Source organism: Phyllobates terribilis, unplaced genomic scaffold (assembly GCF_046119375.1).
Source record: "Phyllobates terribilis strain yellow unplaced genomic scaffold, ASM4611937v1 Scaffold_2__4_contigs__length_985480577, whole genome shotgun sequence".
NCBI classification, from domain to species: Eukaryota; Metazoa; Chordata; class Amphibia; order Anura; family Dendrobatidae; genus Phyllobates; species Phyllobates terribilis.
In genome coordinates, this window is record NW_027362762.1 from 91,591,685 (window position 1) to 91,612,746 (window position 21,062).

General features: G+C 43.9%; 1 protein-coding gene across 2 annotated transcripts in view; it reads right to left on the bottom strand.

The window, feature by feature from the left end:
- SGCG (sarcoglycan gamma) overlaps window positions 1-21,062 on the bottom strand; it is a 415,701-nt gene that overhangs the window by 120,769 nt on the left and 273,870 nt on the right. For both annotated transcript variants that reach the window (XM_073662216.1, XM_073662219.1), the window contains exon 4: window positions 19,222-19,309. In XM_073662216.1, coding sequence (XP_073518317.1) covers window positions 19,222-19,309 — 88 coding nt within the window. The remainder of the gene's footprint in view (window positions 1-19,221; window positions 19,310-21,062) is intronic.

The following is a 21,062-nucleotide window of genomic DNA, read 5'->3' on the forward strand; positions in this document are numbered from 1 at the left end:
TGTAAGTGTGAAATAAGTAAAAATAATACTAAATGATAAGTAAGACAACCACAAAATAAGGTTGAGAAAAATGCACAAGTGTAAGCAAGAACTCACTTTGAGATAAAAAAATATACATAGAGTGGCATGTAAAAGTTTGGGCACCCCTGGTCAAAATTATTGATATTGTGAACAGTTAAGCAAGTTGAAGATGAAATGATCTCTAAAAGGACTAAAGTTAAAGATGACACATTTCCTTTATGTTTTATTATATTTTCATGCTTTACGTTTTAAAAATTAGGAAAATGGGTTGATGCAAAAGTTTGGGCACCCTGCATGATTATTACCTAGTAGCACCCCCTTTTGCAAGTATCACAGCTTGTAAACACTTTTTGTAGACAGCCAAGAGTCTTTCAATTCTTGTTTGAGGGATTTTCATCCATTTTTCCTTGGACAATTCTTCCAGTTCTGAGGAGATTCCTGGGTCGTCTTGCGTGGTCTGCTATTTGGAGGTCTATCCACAGATTTTCAATGATGTTCAGATCAAGGGACTGTGAGGACCATGGTAAAACCTTCAGTTTGCGCCTTTTGAGGTCGTCTATTGTGGATTTTGACGAGTGTTTAGGATAATTATCCATTTGTAGAAGCCATCCTCTATTCAACTTCAGCTTTTTTTACAGATGGTGTTATGTTTGCATCAAGAATTTGTTGAAATTTCATTGAATCCATTCTTCCCTCTACCCATGAAATGTTCCCCGTGCCATTGGCTGCAACACAACCCCAAAGCATGATAGATCCTCCCCCATGCTTAATGGTTGGCGAGATGTTCTTTTCCTGAAATTCTGTGCCCTTTTTTCTCCATGCATACCTTTGATCACTGTAGCCAAAGAGTTCCATTTTAACTTCATTGGTCCACATGACTTGTTTCCAAAATGCATCAGGCTTGTTTAGATGTTTTTTGGCATACTTCTGACACTGAATTTTATGGTGAGGACGCAGGAGAGGTTTTCTTCTGGTGACTCTACCATGAAGCACATACTTGTGCAGGTGTCTCTGAACAATAGAATAATGTACCACAACTCCAGAGTCTGCTAAATCTTTCTGAAGGTCTTTTGCAGTCAAGCAGGGGTTCTGATTTACCTCTTTAGCAATCCTATGAGCAGCTCTCACTGAAATTTTACTTTGTCTTCCAGACCTTATATTGATCTTCACTGTTTCTGTTAACTGCCATTTCTTAATTACATTTTGAACTGAGAAAAGGGCAACTTGAAAACGCTTTGCCTCTACCATTTTCATTTTCAGAGTGTTAGGCAGCTTAGAAGAACCCATGGCTTCTGATATTTGGCACAATGTTAGAGGAGGCTGGGTTTTTATAAAGCTGGAAAATTTGCATGACCTGGCGTTTCCTAACGATGATAGTGAACAAGCCATATACTTAAAAGGCTAATTAAGGTCTGAAACTTTGGTCAAAGTTATCTGAGCACACAAATCTCCAAGGGTGCTCCCACAGCTCCTCCAAACTACATGGTGGGCCAGCTGTAACTCTTTCCTGCCCAGCTATTCTCTCATAACATCACATAAAAGAGATTACAATAAACCATAGCATTAACCATAAAATCACAACACTTTGCATCAGCCAGCTTCGACTTCTTTTTACAAACACATGAATGCTTGGCTGAGTCAAACAGTTATGGTCTGGTTCTGAGAAAGAATAGTTATCTAAAGTGTATGGCCAGTCAATCTATACATGCAAGAAAAAAATGCTTGTGGACCTGGCTACTCCCCTACTGCCATGTGTAAACAGTAGCAAAAAAAGAAATAGACCATTTCCATTTTTTGCAGTTCTGGATCATATTACTCAATACTATACTCCCAAGGACACGGTTTCATATCGTTCCAAACGGACTTTATATTAAAAATAGAACAAAAGCAATTCGGAAGCCAAAAAAAACAAATGATTCTGTTAATATGTAAAATGTACAGTGCAGAATATGGCGTCCTATTATATGAGACCCCTGACCTAGAAGTAGATTTGACTAAATCGGCCATTAACACCATGTATCTAAAGGTGTCGCAGATCCATGGGAACAAATTAGACTTTCTTTGTATTCTGCACCATGGCTGCTCATTATATACTTCTAATGGTAACATATACTTTGAGGTTATTGATTCTGTCTGTCTGTATTTGTGTCTGTGTGCTCAAGGCCTCAACAATATTAATGAGGCACAAAGTTTTGATGAGACAGAGAAGATAACTTTCCAGCATCGCCAGTAAAAAAAAAAAAAAAAAGTCATTGAATTCTTCATGATCATTCCTAAAGGAGAAACAAATATTTAAGGTAAAAGACAGATCAACACAATGCCAAAGCACACAGAGGCAAAAGTTAATTGCTTTGTGGAATTGTCAATTACGATTTAATGAATTTCACTATAAAATATGATCTGCAATCAAGCGTATTATGAATAGGAGGGAACGCGCAGTATGTGGGACTTGGAGGCATATTCTCCCAAGATGTAATAAGTTATTACAGGACATTGGTAATTACCAGGGCTGAAGAAAGTGATGGTTACTGAAGTGCAGCAGCTATGGCAGACAGCTCCGGATTAAAGAACTTTATCTGGGAAATGAACAATGATCTGCAAGCAAGAAAATAAAATTGCTGCTCTTTATATGAGCCAACGGAACTGCTGTTTAATCCTCAAAGGCTATTTCCACCTTTGCAACTATTTTTTCATTGCTACGATGCATAGCCTTAATTAAAAATGTCCTACCGTTTTGTGTCTACAGCTGCAAAGCGGATTTATATGTCCCCATGGTAACAGACAACAAACAAACTCAGTAGTCTGATGCTGCAGGTGAAACGGGACTCGGGGTAGGGCCCAATGTCTCTTGGCTAGGCGTCCTCTCTTAGGACCCATGTCTGGAAGGCCACTCTGTCTCTCTGTCAGTTATCCTCAGGATCTCGCTGTCCCTTCTCTTCAGTCTCCTCTCATTCAGGGTCACCCGCCAATGCGGCACTGTTCACCTTGGACCTTTACATTTTTGCACTTCAGACCCTATCTGTCTTCCTAGCAGGAAGCAGTCACTTCCCCTAACACTAACTCCTCCCTCTATGGGCTAGTCAAAACCATTAACTACTTCTGACTGTGCTGTCTGTTACTGGGCAGAACTTCCTTACAAAACCTTATCTTATATTACTACACACTATAGAGGAACACATTACATTATCAATACTTATCACACTCTATATCACAATAGAAAAAAGAGAGGGGTCGCTCACTGGTCTATTCGGGTGCTCTGAAGAAAAAAGTCATCTCAATTGCAAAAAGAACTTCGGCACTCCATACATGAATATATAAGATATTTTTGGGATCCCGCTCCTGGAACATTGCAGCAGGTACGTGTTCACACTACTAGAAGTTTGACAGCCTTTTTTCTGACCATGTGTCCCTCCCATTCAGTCACAGGTGGTTTTAACTAGCTCTACCAGCCCATGCATTGTAGGTTAAAAGCCCAAGCAAAGACATATTGTTCATACAGGCTTACAGCCCAAGAGTGGCATATCCAGTGGTAGCGTAGCGTAGTTTGCCATCATACAAAGGTGACCTTGTCGTGGTTGATGGGCACACATAAATTGGCCAAATTATGCGCAAAAAACCTTCATTTTTCAAAGTGACATTAGTCTAGATACAATATTTCTTATATATTCATGTATGGAGTGCCGAAGTTCTTTTTGCAACTCTATATCACAATACATTACAAATCACATTACACAATATTTATATAAGACGCAAGACATTATTCACATTACAATACATGACACGATTGGAGTCTTCAGGAGAAGGAGTTACTGAAGACCTTAGACAGGTTGCAGAGTGAAGGCAAACAGGAGGTGTCATGTAGACGCAGACAGGTAGCAGACAAAAATGTGGAGTGACAAGAAAGTCTAATACCATGGAAGCTGCACACAGCCACGTAGTCGTCCTCAAAACCACAGGTGGGCACATAGAAAAGGTCATAGAAGACCTGGGACAGGTAGCAGACAGATCTCCAGAGGGACAAGAAAGTCTAATAACTTTGAAACTGCAGACAGAAAGAAAGACATCCTGGAAGACGCAGGCAGGTTGTGATACTGGAAACCGCAAGAAAGTAGGTGAAGTCCTATCATCACTGACAGATAGCAAGGTTTCTGGAAACTGCTGACAAATATGTGAAGTCCTGAAAACCACTGACAGGTAGCAGGCTTACTGGTAACCGCCAACAGGGAAGGTCCTCCAATGACAGGTAGCAAGGTTACTGGAAACCGTAGAAAGGCAGGTGAAGTACTCCACTGACAGGTAGCAAGGTTACTGGAAACCATAGACAGGCAGGTGAAGTACTCCACTGACAGGTAGTAAGGTTACTGGAAACCGTAGACAGGCAGGTGAAGTACTCCACTGACAGGTAGCAAGGTTACTGGAAACCATAGACAGGCAGGTGAAGTCCTCCAATGACAGGTAGCAAGGTTACTGGAAACCGCAGACAGGCAGGTGAAGTACTCCACTGACAGGTAGCAAGGTTACTGGAAACTGTAGACAGGCAGGTGAAGTCCTCCATTGACAGGTAGCAAGGTTATTGGAAACCGTAGACAGGCAGGTGAAGTACTCCACTGACAGGTAGCAAGGTTACTGGAAACTGCAGACAGGCAGGGAAAGTACTCCACTGACAGGTAGCAAGGTTACTGGAAACCGTAGACAGGCAGGTGAAGTCCTCCATTGACAGGTAGCAAGGTTACTGGAAACCGCAGACAGGCAGGGAAAGTACTCCACTGACAGGTAGCAAGGTTACTGGAAACCGTAGACAGGCAGGTGAAGTCCTCCACTGACAGGTAGCAAGGTTACTGGAAACCGTAGACAGGCAGGTGAAGTCCTCCATTGACAGGTAGCAAGGTTACTGGAAACCGCAGACAGGCAGGGAAAGTACTCCACTGACAGGTAGCAAGGTTACTGGAAACCACAGACAGGCAGGTGAAGTACTCCACTGACAGGTAGCAAGGTTACTGGAAACCGTAGACAGGCAGGGAAAGTACTCCACTGACAGGTAGCAAGGTTACTGGAAACCGTAGACAGGCAGGTGAAGTCCTCCACTGACAGGTAGCAAGGTTACTGGAAACCGCAGACAGGCAGGGAAAGTACTCCACTGACAGGTAGCAAGGTTACTTGAAACCGTAGACAGGCAGGGAAAGTACTCCACTGACAGGTAGCAAGGTTACTGGAAACCGTAGACAGGCAGGTGAAGTACTCCACTGACAGGTAGTAAGGTTACTGGAAACCGCAGACAGGCAGGGAAAGTACTCCACTGACAGGTAGTAAGGTTACTGAAAACCGCAGACAAGTAAGTTAGGGACTGGAAACCACAGACAAGCAGGAGACATCCTAACAACTGTGAACTGGAACTGTGCACAAACAAAACTAAAAAAGTTACTAGCAGTCTTAGAGCAATACCAAGACCCAGGTGTGAGTCTTGGAAGGCCTTAAATAGGCCTAGGAAATTCATTACATGGGAGAATGCCAGGCTACTTGCAAAGCCCAATGTGGAGCACCGGAAAGTCAAACGGACCAGGGCATGTGTGTAACACCATTATGTTGGGATTGGGAAGAGTTGAGTTGCGATTAGGGTTGGACTGGCCATTGGGAAAATCTGGCAAATGCCAAATGGTCTGGCATTGGATCAATACAGCCATGTTCTCTCTGCTTCCCCCACTTACTCCGGAAGGCTGCAGACTACTTCCGATCTGCAATCTATTGGAGGCCAACATCAAGCAGGGGACGTCGGGGGGAGCAATTACATCACTGCATTGCTTAACAGTTTAGAAGATGAGATGGGGGCTGCAGTGGATGGACAAACAGGAATAGGTAAGTATTAGCTTTTTTATTATTATTATTATTATTATTATTATTTTGGGGTGGGGCATGAATAATTTTGCAGGAAGTGCAGGAATTGGACTACAGAGAACTGGGATAAAGTTATTTTCTCTAATAAAGCGCCTTTCAGACTGTCTGGGACATCTAGAAGAATGATTATCTGGAGTGGAAAAGGTGAGAACAACTTCTCCCAATGACCCAGGAGAAATTTGCTGATGAAAAATGCTTTTTCCAGTATGATGGAGACCATGCCACAAGGCAAAGGTGATAAAGTGGCTCAGTGAACAAAACATTGACATTTTGGGTCCATTGCCAGGAAATTCATCAGATCTACATCCCATTGACAACATGTGGTCAATCCTCAAAACTCTGAGCACTGATTAGGTAGGAATGGGCGATCATCAGTCAGGATTTGGCGCAGAAGCTGATATTCAGCTGCCAGGGCGAAGGGCAGGAGTCTTCAAAAATAAGGGTCAACACTGTAAATATTGAGTCTTTACATAAAATTGATGCATTTGTCAATAAAGGTTTAAAAACTTATAAAATGTTGATAATTGTACTTCAGCAACCATAGAAACATCGGACTACAAGATCTAAAAACAGTGAAACAGCAAACTGTGTGAAATAAAAACAAAATTTGCGTTGGTCTCAAAACTTTTGGCCATAACCAAAGTTTAGCTTTCAATCTACAGTAAGCATCATATGCAGTGGTGATTCTACATCAGATAGTGATGAATATATACAAAAAATATACAGTCAATCATCAATATTTGTCCAAACCTAACACATAGCACTTCAAAAACACATGTGAACCAATTGATGCTCTGATACTATATGATCCCAGAAACAAAGAAGAGATCTATGACAAGATAAAAACTTCAAAGTAATAAATAAATAATAATAATCTTTTTATTTATATAGCACCAACATATTCTGCAGCGCTTTACAATTCAGGCAATTTTTACAGACATTATGGGCACTGTCCCCATCGGTGATCACAATCTAGATTCCCTACCAGTATTTCTTTGGAGTGTGGGAGGAAACCCACGCAAACACGTGGAGAACATACAAACTCTTGCAGATGTTGTCCTTGATGGGATTTGAACCCAGGACCCCAGCTCTAACCACTGAGCCACTCTATTGAAAGAATATATTAAAAATTCAAGAAAAAATCATATAAAACAAGGAATACCTCTAACGGAACATCAAAAACCTGCATATGTTAATAATTCTTGTAGACCAAAAGGGTAAATCTCCATAGGCATATATTATCGTACCATGCTAGCGCACAACATCTTTACTACCTATTTTATTAACGTTTGCCCAGGTTCAAAGACTGTACTAAAATTCCACAGCTTGCTACTTCCTCTGTAAAGTTCATTAAAGTTTATATGAGGAGTTTTACCTGAACTTTAGGGGTTACCTGCTAATGCGGGTCTGTCCAATTGTGGCAGGTATGATGTGTCCCATTGCCTCGACGCGCGTTTCGCCTTGCTTGTTTGTTCCTGGGGGCTTCCCAATTTTTTAAAATATTCTTTCAATTAACTTTGAAGTTTTTTATCATGTCATAGATCTCTTCTTTTTTTCTGGGATCATATAGTATCAAAGACTCAATTGGTTCACAAAATATATATACAGCATATACAATACATTTAGCATGTTGCTCCTGGAATTCCTGTCTCCACAGTGTCAGCACACACTACTGTGACATTTTATTCCTTGGGCTCTCTCTAACTACAATGAGATATTAGCTACATATTCTTTCATAGTATTCCCTATATACATTCATGAACCTAATGCTTCTGACCATGAAGTGTCTATTACTTTGTTATTGTATACTAGATGTGCATCCTTTCAGCATATCCTATGCTACATGAAGTTGGGGGTCCTGGCTGGATGTGTGGACTGTGGCTGGCCAGGACCAGATGTTGAAAAGTTCAATGAAGGAGACCACCAGTCAACAATAAACAGTTTTATACAGTAACTTGGTGGGGAATATTTACGATAGCGGGTGCATAACTTCATGAATGTTTCCTTTACAACATCTTCACACACGGTCTCTGTGGCGCCCAGCTGCGCTTGGTACCACAGATCCTAGAGGGGTGCATTACCGGATTTCTCCACAAGAGGCCCCCACAGCATACACACACCTCCACCTTCCACCTCAGACCACAAGAGGGAGCCCGATAGGGATATAAATAGGGAAGGTGGAGCTAGGCAGCTCAGTGATTCAGCAGTTCCTGCTCAGACACAGGAGGAGTCAGTGCAGTCGAGCCAGAGCCTAGCAGTTCCTGCAGAAAGAGTTCAGTATACAGTCATGGCCAAAAGTATTGAGAATGAGACAAATAGTTTCATAGTTTCATAGTTTATAAGGCCGAAAAAAGACAATCGTCCATCCAGTTCAGCCTATTTCTTGTGCACTGCAGCTATTCCGCAGCGTTGATCCAGGGGAAGGCAACAAAAAAACATGCGGTATAGGCCAATTTACATCACTGAGGAAAAATTCACTTCCCGACACCAATCTGGCAGTCAGATTAAATCCCTGGATTAATTAACTAAGCATAAGATGTAATTTTATTGTTCTCAAGAAAGGCGTCCAGGCCTCTCTTGAACTCGTTAAGTGAGTTGGACATCACCACTTCCTCTCCCAGAGAGTTCCAGAGTCTCACGGCTCTGACCGTAAAGAATCCCCTTCTATGCTGGTGCAGGAACCTCCTTTCCTCCAGACGCATAGTGTGCCCCCTCGTCTTTGTCACCATCCTTGGTATAAACAGGTCATGGGAGAGATCTCTGTACTGCCCCCTGATGTATTTATACATGTTTATGAGGTCTCCCCTAAGCCTTCTCTTTTCCAACGTAAATAGGCCTAATTTTGACAACCTCTCTGGGTATTCTAGTCCCTCCATTCCCTTTATTACCTTAGTCGCCCTCCTTTGTACCCTCTCTAGCTCCAATATGTCTTTCCTGAGCACCGGAGCCCAGAACTGTGCACAATATTCTAAGTGCGGCCTTACCAGCGCTTTATACAGAGGAAGAACAATGTTCTCATCACATGCTCCTATTCCTCTTCTGATGCATGCCATGACTCTATTTGCCTTCGCAGCTGCTGCCTGACACTGGGCACTCCAATTTAATTTGCTATTAACCAAGACGCCCAGGTCCTTCTCCATGTCAGATTTCCCCAACGGTTTCCCATTTAATATGTATGGGTGACTGCTGTTTTTCTTTCCCATGTGCATGACCTTACATTTATCGGCATTGAACCCCATTTGCCATTTTTTGGCCCAACTCCCCAATTTATCTAAATCCTCCTGTAGCTGTGCCCTATCCTCATCTGTATTAACTACTTTACAAAGTTTAGTATCATCTGCAAATATTGCTATTTTACTATGCAACCCTTCCACTAGATCATTAATAAATATATTAAATAATATAGGGCCCAAGACAGACCCTTGAGGCACCCCGCTAGTAACCCTGACACCCCCTGAGCTTACTCAATTGATAACCACCCTCTGCTTTCTATCACTCAGCCAGCTATTTACCCACTTGCACACATTATCCCCCAGACCAAGCATTCTCATTTTATATACCAACCTTTTGTGTGGCACGGTATCAAACGCTTTGGAGAAGTCAAGGTATACAACATCCACTGACTCTCCCCGGTCCAGCTGTGAGCTCACCTCCTCGTAGAAGGCGATCAGGTTTGTTTGGCAGGAGCGATCCCTCATGAATCCATGTTGATATGGAGTTAGACAGTTATTATCATTAAGATATTCTACAATAGCATCTCTAAGAAATCCTTCAAACAATTTACCCACAACAGACGTTAAACTGACTGGTCTATAGTTCCCAGGGTCACTTTTAGACCCCTTTTTGAATATTGGTACCACATTTGCTTGGCGCCAGTCTAGTGGGACAGACCCTGTCCATAAAGAGTGCTTGAATATAAGATACAGCGGTCTGTCTATCACATTACTTAATTCTTTTAGTACCCGGGGGTGTATGCCATCTGGGCCTGGTGACTTGTCTATTTTGATATTATTTAGGCGTTTCTGAACCTCCTCCTGGGTTAGGTGGGTGATATTTAGCGGAGGGTTTACTTTATCACTCTGCATTTCCTCCGATAAATTGTTTTCTTTTGTGAAAACAGTGGAGAAGAAGCTATTGAGTAGGTTTGCTTTACCCTCATCGCCCTCTATGATTTTACCCAGGTTATTTTTCAATGGGCCAACTCCATCAGTTTTAATCCTTTTACTGTTTATATAGTTAAAGAACAGTTTGGGATTCGTTTTACTTTCTTTGGCAATTAGTCTCTCTGTCTCCTCTTTTGCTATTCTTATTTGTTTCTTACAGATTTTGTTTTTTTCCCTATAAGATATTAGCGCTTCCTCGCTGCCTTCTTGTTTAAGTTTACCGAAAGCCCTTTTTTTGTTTTTCATTGCCCTCTTGACTTCCTTATTTAGCCACATTGGCTTCCTCCTATTCCTAGCCCTTTTATTCCCATAAGGTATGTACCTTCTACAGTGACTATGTAGGACTGTTTTGAAAATTTCCCATTTTCTATCCGTGCTCCTATTACTAAAGATACTATCCCAGTCTATAAGGTGAAGGGCATCTCTTAGCTGATGAAACTTTGCCCTCCTGAAGTTCAGTGTTTTTGTGACTCCCTTGCTGGGCACCCTACTGAAGCACATGTGGAATTGTATAATGTTGTGGTCACTATTTCCCAGGTGCCCCCCGACCTGCACCTCAGTTATTCTGTCTGGCCTGTTAGTTAATATTAAGTCTAAAAGGGCCGTCCCTCTAGTTGGTTCCTGCACAAGTTGTGACAAATAATTGTCTTTGATAATTGACAGAAACCTGTTTCCTTTCTGAGATCTACAGCTTTCGGTTTCCCAGTCTATATCGGGGTAGTTGAAGTCCCCCATAATAATCACCTCGTTATTTTTTGCTACTTCGTCTATTTGTCTCATTAATAGACTTTCCGTGGCTTCTGCTATATTTGGTGGTTTATAACAGACTCCTATGATAATTTTATTATTGTTTTTTGCCCCATGTATCTCCACCCATAAGGACTCGACCTCCTCATTTCCCTCCCATACATCCTCCCGCATTGTAGGCTTTAGACACGTCTTTACATATAGACAGGCTCCACCCCCTTTCCGACTTCTTCGATCCCTTCTAAACAGACTGTAACCCTGTAAGTTAACTGCCCAGTCATAGCTTTCATTTAACCATGTCTCCGTTATTCCTACTATGTCATAGTTACCTGTAGATATTTCTGCTTCCAGTTCATCCATCTTGTTTGTCAGGCTCCTGGCATTTGCTAGCACGCAGTTTACACGATTTTGTTTTGTTCCAATCTTCTCCCTGTGGATTGTATTAGAAATTTTCTTACCTCCCTTCCAAGTATCTTGTCTTGGACCTTCTTTGTCGCACTTCATATCTTTCATTAGTATGTTCTCTGGTTGCATGTTCGTGTTCTGCGTTTTTCTTCCCATCCCCTCTTCTTCTAGTTTAGTATTAGTAAAAATAGTATTTTTTCCAAAGTTTACTGCTTCATTTTTTGTAATGGCAATTTGCATATACTCCTGAATGTCAAAGAGTGATCAGCTTAACAGCAATTATTGTACTTGCAAAGTCAATATTTGCCCAGAAAATGAACTTTAACCCCCAAAACACATTTTAACATCATTGCAGTCCTGCCTTAAAAGGAGCAGCTAACATCGTTTTAGTGATTGATCCATTAACACAGGTGTGGGTGTTGATGAGGACAGGGCTGGCGATCAATCAGTCATGATTAAGTAAGAATGACATCACTGGACACTTTAAAAGGAGGCTGGTTCTTGGTATCATTGTTTCTCTTCAGTTAACCATGGTTATCTCTAAAGAAACACGTGCAGCCATCATTGCACTGCACAAAAATGGCCTAACAGGGAAGAGTATCGCAGCTACAAAGATTGCACCTCAGTCAACAATCTATCGCATCATCAAGAACTTCAAGGAGAGAACTCCCATTGTTGTCAAAAAGGCTCCAGGGCGCCCAAGAAAGACCAGCAAGCGCCAGGACCGTATCTTAAAACTGTTTCAGCTGCGGGATCGGACTACCAGCAGTGCCGAGCTTGCTCAGGAATGGCAGCAGGCTGGTGTGAGTGCTTCTGCACGCACTGTGAGGCGGAGACTCTTTGAGCAAGGGCTGGTTTCAAGGAGGGCAGCAAAGAAGCCACTTCTCTCCAGAAAAAACATCAGGGACCAACTGATATTCTGCAAAACGTATAGGGAGTGGACTGCTGAGGACTGGGGCAAAGTCATTTTCTCTGATGAATCCCCTTTTCGATTGTTTGGGACATCTGGAAAACAGCTTATTCGGAGAAGAAGAGGTGAGCGCTACCACCAGTCTTGTCTCATGCCAACTGTAAAGCATCCTGAAACCATTCATGTGTGGGGTTGCTTCTCAGCCAAGGGAATCGGCTCACTCACAGTCTTGCCTAAAAACACAGCCATGAATAAAGAATGGTACCAGAATGTCCTCCAAGAGCAACTTCTCCCAACCGTCCAAGAGCAGTTTGGCGCCCAGCAATGCCTTTTCCAGCATGATGGAGCACCTTGCCATAAAGCAAAGGTGATAACTAAATGGCTCATGGAACAAAACATAGAGATTTTGGGTCCATGGCCTGGAAACTCCCCAGATCTTAATCCCATTGAGAACTTGTGGTCAATCATCAAGAGACGGGTGGACAAACAAAAAACAACAAATTCTGGCAAAATGCAAGCATTGATTATGCAAGAATGGACTGCTAACAGTCAGGATTTGGTCCAAAAGTTGATTGAGAGCATGACAGGGAGAATTACAGAGGTCTTGAAGAAGAAGGGGCAACACTGCAAATATTGACTTGCTGCATTAACTCATTCTAACTGTCAATATAACCTATTGGTACTCATAATATGATTGCAATTATATTTCTATATGTGATATAAACATCAGACAAACACTAATAAAAACCAGAGGCCAGCAGATCATGTGAAAATATAATTTTGGTGTCATTCTCAAAACTTTTGGCCATGACTGTAGTCTGTAGAGTGAGTCCAGACTAGAACTCACAGAGCTCAGGATAGAGAACTAGGAATGTGCCGACACTCTGAGAGCGGTGAAGAAGAGCAGCGTCCCGGCTACAGTGAGTGTTATGCCCGTTGCCACCGGGTACTGTGCGCCTTTAATCAAAAGAACTGTGTGTTTTGACTGTGGTGAAGATTGCCGCCATTGTTGGGCCGCCGAGCAGGAAGAAGGGCGTAACCGCGGGAAACTGAGGGGCGTACCTGCAAAAGCGCACGAAGCCCCGGACCCGCCCCACGCCTCGACGTCAAACCAGGAAGCGGCAGGTCCTGGAAGGAGCGTTGCTGAACGCTGACGTAGGACGCAAGCGACGCAAGGTCCTGAAGAAGACCGTCACCTGCGGAGCTGCGGCCTACCGGAAGAAAAGAAAAGAAGGTAGGCCACGGTTCGCTAGGGGGGCGCCAGAATGTCCGAGGAACAGCACAGCGCCAGAGCACCGGTTCACCGCCCTGATGTTCAACCCGAGCTCGGCACCGAGCAGGCCGAAGCGGCCGCCCCGTCAGCAGGACCTGTAATCCCTGTCATACCCATGGCCCTGAATGTCCACAAGGTGGGGGAGGAGAGCAAACCCCCGCCATCTACGGCTGATGACCCGGCTGGGCCAGCCTATCATGGACAGGTGCTTCCCCGGAAGGAGCACCATTATTAAACTGCTGAAAATGTTTTATACGTTTATAATGTTTTTGTTATACAACGTTTAAGAAATGTGCCTCCCATAAAGGGAAGATTGTTAATGTTTATTGTTTTATAAAATGTACTTCAGCCCGGGAGTGCTGAGCTTTGCTAGGGGGGAATGTGGCCTCCAGCTGCGCTTGGTACCACAGATCCTAGAGGGGTGCATTACCGGATTTCTCCACAAGAGGCCCCCACAGCATACACACACCTCCACCTTCCACCTCAGACCACGAGAGGGAGCCCGATAGGGATATAGATAGGGAAGGTGGAGCTAGGCAGCTCAGTGATTCAGCAGTTCCTGCTCAGACACAGAAGGAGTCAGTGCAGTCGAGCCAGAGCCTAGCAGTTCCTGCAGAAAGAGTTCAGTATAGTCTGTAGAGTGAGTCCAGACTAGAACTCACAGAGCTCAGGATAGAGAGCTAGGAGTGTGCCGTCACTCTGAGAGCGGCGAAGAAGAGCAGCGTCCCAGCTGCAGTGTGTGTAGCCTAGTGAGGGCCCGAGCGGGGCCGAAGGCGAGTGGAAAGTGAGTAACATAGGGGGCAGAGGAGCTAACCAGCTCACCCCAAAGAATATACCGGACACCGGGTCCGAGTCTACGTGGATCTTCATGACCAGTAGAAAACAACGGGAACCCCTGGCGAACTACATGTCCCAGGATCACCAAAAGCTGATACGTACCAGAGTCAGGAATCACGGCGACCCCAAAGAATAGGGAGAGCGATCTCCAACAGAAGGCCCTATCACCAAGTCAGCAGGTGCAGAACAGAAACCAAGTTAGGCCTAGCTCCAGGCAGGTCAGAAACTTACTACAGAGAGGCAAGAGACAGGAGGCCCTACACCCGCTCTCACTGGGGAGAATCCGGACGTGCACCCCTCACCCTACAGTGCTCCGGGACGTGCCTGAATTTCCATCAGTAAAAGGTACTGAAGTGACTTTTGTGTGTGCTCCTATTCTTGCTCTGACCCGGCTGGGTCCCCTCTGTCCTGCATCCCCCCCCCCCCTCCTACGCTGCCCTGAGGCCCTGCTCCACCTGTGGGGAGCGATACCATCTAAGCTGCCACAACACCGGCCTCAGTGGACTGCTGCAGCGCTGGTGATCCTCACCAGACACCACAGGTGGCGTCACAAACATTTACAAACCTATTATCCCAATATACATTCCCCTCTTTTCACGGACCGGGCCAGCCACCGTGATATCCCCCAAGCATCTGAGGGCCCGGCTGCCGAGTACCCCACGGCCCCGGGGGCGTGACAGTCTCTCTACCTCTTCCAGGTTTACTTGCTTCTTTCCCCAAATTTCAGCACTGTACTACAGTCAAGTAAGTGCAGTTCCGCGACCTTTTTCCCCTTAATGGAGCTGGTCTGGAACTACCACCCGGGGCACTCCCTTTGTCTCACGTTCGCTGTTCCATCCTGGCCAGTTACCTCTCTGAGTTGCAAACTTTGGGCTGTACTGCTTGGCGTCCTGTCCCAGGACTTCCTCCTATGCATTACTCTGTCTTTTTGTCTCACTTTTCCTCGCCTCTAATCCAGATCTCGCTATCCGTTAGCTTGGTCTCCACTCTTGTCCTGGGCACTCATGTCAAGTGGCTCTGCTAACTAGCCAGACCTTAGGTCTGCTTTCACTGCTGACTCAGTCCTATCTCATGTCCTGACAGAAAACTGTCCTATCCCTTCAATTTAGCCCCTCCCACTCTGGGCTAGTCCCAGCTATTAACTCTATCTCACCCTACTGTCTGACAGAACGCAACGCTGTAAAAAATAATGCACGTCACAACACACATTACAACAAAACGCGTGTCTTCAAGGGGGAATCATGTCTATCTTCTTACAATGATAACTGAGAACAGGGTTTATTATACGACTATGTAACAGAGATGGGATTATTAGCCCCCTTTCAAATCATATGAGCCCCTAAAGAGATCACATGGACCTACAAAGTTCATAGTAGCCCCTAAAGAAGTCACCTGCGTGTACTGAAGTCATTTCAGCCTGTCATGTCAACTGCTGATATGAACTTTGAAGTGGTTAATTTAAGGGGGTTGTCCAGACTCAATGTAATATTACCAGAAGACTGGATTCACCAAAAATAACAAAATCAATACACACATGCTGTCACTGTCTGGATTCAGCCAGTACCAGATGTGATACCAAAGCCACTGCGGTGGTGATTGGGAGTGCCCGCTGACATGAACACCCGCTGATATTCATCAGAAGAATATCCAATTATGCATTATTCAATTTATTGGCCTGCTGCATTTGTTTTTTTTGGGGGGGACAGTTGGATAGGGGATGTGAGTAGACAATTTTGATTTTTAGCTAAAACAGCATAAAAGCTAGAATTGGCTGGACTGGGATTTGAAGAATGGGGAACTGCAAAGCCCTATCTTGAATGGAGCAGAGGTGTGCAAGTTCGAGTTCCGCTTCATCCATTGTCTATGGGAGGCCAGGAATAGTCGAGTGTTGTAGTCACTTTGTGCTGACAGTCCTATAGCGCATGAATGGAGCGGAGGTCGAGCATGTGCATCTCAACTGCATTCAAGATGAAGCTCAGCTTCTGGGATTGCTGCAAGTCCGACTGTGGGATAGCGGAGAAGTTTTGATTCTTTGAATAACTCTTTTACAAGGCAGTCTGTGTATGGACACAGACCTTGATTGCAGCTCGGTGTCACTTACTGGGCTGCATGCTGTAATTTTGATAAAATCACTGCTTTGTCAACAGGAGATTATCATTTGAGGACTAGTAAAGCTGCTGCCATAAAGTCCTCTATATTTCTGAGCTCTGGATAACTTCACCCCCCACCATTAATTGACAGATTTCTGCCTCTGCACAGTGCTCACAGAAAGCTGCCCAGTCAGTGGTGTGGGCGGGAGTATACAGAACACAGCATTCAGGGAACTGGAATATCTGCATTAGATAAAACAGTGATTTTATCAAAACTGCAGCAAGCAGCCCAGTAAGTGATACATTTCTGGAATCAGGGTCTCCGTCTCTACATTACACTGCTCTCAGATGGGGAAAAAAACTGCTGACAGACTCCCTTTAAAGAAAAATTGGGTCAATATAACCTTGAGATTTTTTCATAGACAATAAGTACTGATCCCCCGCTACACATATTCAGCCGTTTATCAGGACCCCTCATCTCCATTTCCTGATTTTCTCTCAGCACAAAAGAAGTCTAGAAGATGTCTCCTCAGCCAGTCACTGGCCGCAGTGGTGACCCGCCTCAGTCACTGATAAGGATGAGAATTCACTTCCTGTCATTTCAAGGCGGAACCAGGAGGAGAGACCTGGCAAGCGCTGGAACAGGAGTGGAGGGGATCGCTGAGGATCTTTCTTTCATTTTTTTAAACCAATTTGAGTCCTTTGCAAAAGCCTTCTACTGGACAATTCCTTTTAACAGATCAAAATTATGTTAAATGGATCCTGTCATCAGGAAAATGTACTCTAATGTACAGGCCCCATGTTATAGAGCAGGAGTACCCGAGTAGATTGATATATATTTTTGTGAAAAAAGGAAAAAAAATCTGTATAACCTGTGTTTTTATAATTTAATCCTCTGCTCTAACAGTGATTGACAGCTGTGTTTGAATTAGTGTGTGATCACTGATAAGATTGCCCACTGGACTGAGGATTGTCAATCAATGATAGGACCGCCCACTGGACTGAGGACGGTCAATCACTGATAGGACCGCCCACTGGACTGAGGACGGTCAATCACTGATAGGACCGCCCACTGGACTGAGGATTGTCAATCACTGATAGGACCGCCCACTGGACTGAGGATTGTCAATCACTGATAGGACCGCCCACTGGACTGAGGATTGTCAATCACTGATAGGACTGCCCACTGGACTGAGGATTGTCAATCACTGATAGGACCGCCCACTGGACTGAGGAAGGTCAATCACTGATAGAACCGCCCACTGGACTGAGGAAGGTCAATCACTGATAGAACTGCCCACTGGACTGAGGATGGTCAATCACTGATAGGACCGCCCACTGGACTGAGGATGGTCAATCACTGATAGAACCGCCCATTGGACTGAGGATGGTCAATCACTGATAGGACCTCCCACTGGACTGAGGACAGTCAATCACTGATAGGACCGCCCACTGGACTGAGGATGGTCAATCACTGATAGGACCGCCCACTGGACTGAGGATTGTCAATCACTGATAGGACCGCCCACTGGACTGAGGATGGTCAGTCACTGATAGCCCCGCCCACTGGACTGAGGATTGTCAGTCACTGATAGCCCCGCCCACTGGACTGAGAATTGTCAGTCACTGATAGCCCTGCCCACTGGACTGAGGATGGTCAGTCACTGATAGCCCCGCCCACTGGACTGAGGATGGTCAGTCACTGATAGCCCCACCCACTGGCCTGAGGATGGTCAGTCACTGATAGCCCGCCCACTGGACTGAGGATGGTCAGTCACTGATAGCCCTGCCCACTGGAATGAGGATGGTCAGTCACTGATAGCCCCGCCCACTGTACTGAGGATGGTCAGTCACTCATAGCCCCGCCCACTGGATTGAAATTCCCAGAAAGAGCAGAAGATAAAATTATTAGAACACAGGTTATACTGAATATTTTCTCACAAAACTATACATCAATCAACCGATCTCCCCTTGCGCTATAACATGGAGTCTGCAGATTGAATGGCATTTTCATGGTTATAGGTTCCCTTTAAATAGAATAAAAGTCTAAAGCTTAGTGTGAAGAGTATCCACAAGGTCCATAACAAATGAAGAATAATACAGAAATGTCATTTTCTACCCTAACCAACAGTGAATCCTGGATGAGAATATATTAGATATTAGGTTCATGTATCTTGTATCACTAGACATATAGGGCTAGTCCACTTTGCACTGCGCTTGGCTGGAATCTGTAAAGATATCCATCAGCAAGTTTTCAATTCCTGTGTAGCGCCACAGTAGGTAAAATGAAGTATTACACAGTTCCCATTATAATCAATACCCTGTCTATATAATGCACACACAACCTGCGACAGAACCTCTTTTTAGCGGCTCCCTACTCTGGCTAATTTGATAGGTGTAAATAAGTAGTTTTTTTCTGGTTCATCTGCAGTCTTTTGGGGTTTAATGTTCAGTCTCCTAATGTTTCGTACTTCAGTTGTCCAATATTTCTTATCTAAAGTAGCATAACTGAGTATACTTTCATCTTCTAATGATCTACAGTAGCTGTGTGACTAATACACAGTCATATGGTGAATATGAAAGTTTTCTACTGTTTAATCAATCCTCGGCTTCTGTCTAAATATATCGAGCATTACCCTGAAGAATATGGGCAAGGAATTTGTTATTTATTTGTGATACTCGGAATTTCCATCCTCATTATTTGGTACCGTAACAATATTTGGTTCACGGAAACGGATGGACTACTCATAAATATCATCCCGAGACCATTACTAATGCCAGGGCTGCACAAACACATTTATAGTGGAGTCATAATGCAACTTTGCTTTATTCAGATCGGCTTCATGGTGATGGATGTGCTCTTACGTGCCAATGTTGACTTACCCACTGTCAATCTGCCGGTGATTTGCCCATCGGAGTTTCTTGCATTTACAGTTACATTTTGGGAAGAATGCAAATGCAGAGAATTGTCCTGTGGGAAAGAAGACACATGTTACACCTAATAGGAAAGTTTTTATATTACATGCTAAAAATATACCATCTGTTTTGGGCATACATCTAAATGGTGCAAAGAAACAAATGCCCCCTTTTCCAGTGTTATAATGAGTAAATGGCTAGATGGTATAAAGGGAACTAATCAGCTATGGAATCTGAGAGCAGCATAATATAGGACAAGATATCCTGATTCCAGCGATGTATCACTTACTGAGCTGCTTGTTGTAGTTTTAATAGAATCCCTGTTTTATCTGCTGCAGATCTAGCAGTTCTCTGACTGCTGAGCTCTGTATAACCCCGCCCCCACCACTGATTGGCAGCTTCCTCTGCACACTGCCAATCAGTGGTGGGGGCAGGGTAACACAGATTAGCTGGACTGCTGTGCACGCGAGACCTAGTCTGACAGTGATAATCTCCTGCTGATATAACACTGATTGTATTGAAACTATAACGCACAGTCTAGTAAGTGACACATCCATGAAATCAGGCATTTTTGCTCTATATTATGCTGCTTTAGGATTAAATAGTAACAACCTGCTGACAGGTTCCCTTTAAGTGACATCTATGCAGAAAAGCACTAAAACCTACATAAGTCGTAAGCAGAGTTACCAGTTAAAAGAGTTATAAATTGATGACCTATCGTTAGAATAGGTCATCTATATCAGATTTTTGGGGGTCTGACATACGGCATCCCACTGATCAGAAGTTTTCAGCATTGATTGAATAGGAGCTGAGCTGCAGTTCTCAGTAACGTGCATGGCACAGTGTACGGAGCGGTGTGATTCTGGCTCTGTACTCCATTGCCAGAGCTGATAACAGCTCATTATTAGGGGTGCTGAGTGTAGGACCCCACTAATCTGGGCAGCTCATTTAAAGGGAATCTGTCCAGATCCCTTGACTGTTCCCAGCTGCCAATTCCCTTAATGTGCCATACTAAAGTTGCAATCTTTCAAAACTGTGCCTTAAAGTGAATCTGTCAGTAGGATTTTACCCCCAAACTATTTTTATGTGCATCCAGCAATACCTTTAGCTAAACAGTCTGTACCTCTGTTACCGAAAAATCTGTGTTTGAATCAATTTGCAAATGCCTTGTGCCTTGGATCCTTGAAGCTCTTCCAAAGCTTCTGTCACTCCATTTCTTTTCAAGCAGAAGGCGGCAGCGCTGGGTGGGAAATAGCGCTGGAGAGAGCAGAGGCTTGGGAAGTGCTTCTATAGCCAAGAGCACTTCAGCCTCATTTGCATATCAATTCAAACAGCGATTTCTCAGTAACAGGAGAATGAACTAGAGTTGTCATTGCAAGAGCTACGTGCGCATATACCGTAACTAGTTAGAGGGGTGAAATCCTGCTGACAGATTCCCTTTAATTATGGTAATGAGGCAGGACTAGTCCCACTTCTGATCTTCTAATCACGCCTCCCTGGATGTAATTGACAGTTTGTATAATACTCCTTTCATATTGAGTATTGTATGCATTATGTTAATCACGCACAGGAAGGCGCAATTAGAAGAGGTAGGACTAGTCCTGGGAAAGAGACCATTCCTGCCTCATTAGCATATGTCACGCTGCAGAATAAAAGTTCAGTTTTGAAGGATTGCGTTGTTAGTAACTAAATCACATCAAACCCCTTACTAGAATAAAGGCGTTGGTGGGTTTGCTGCTGTAGTAGGGGATGGGAGCAGTCAATCACCTGACAGGTTGCCTATAAGCACAATCATACGGCATGTTAGA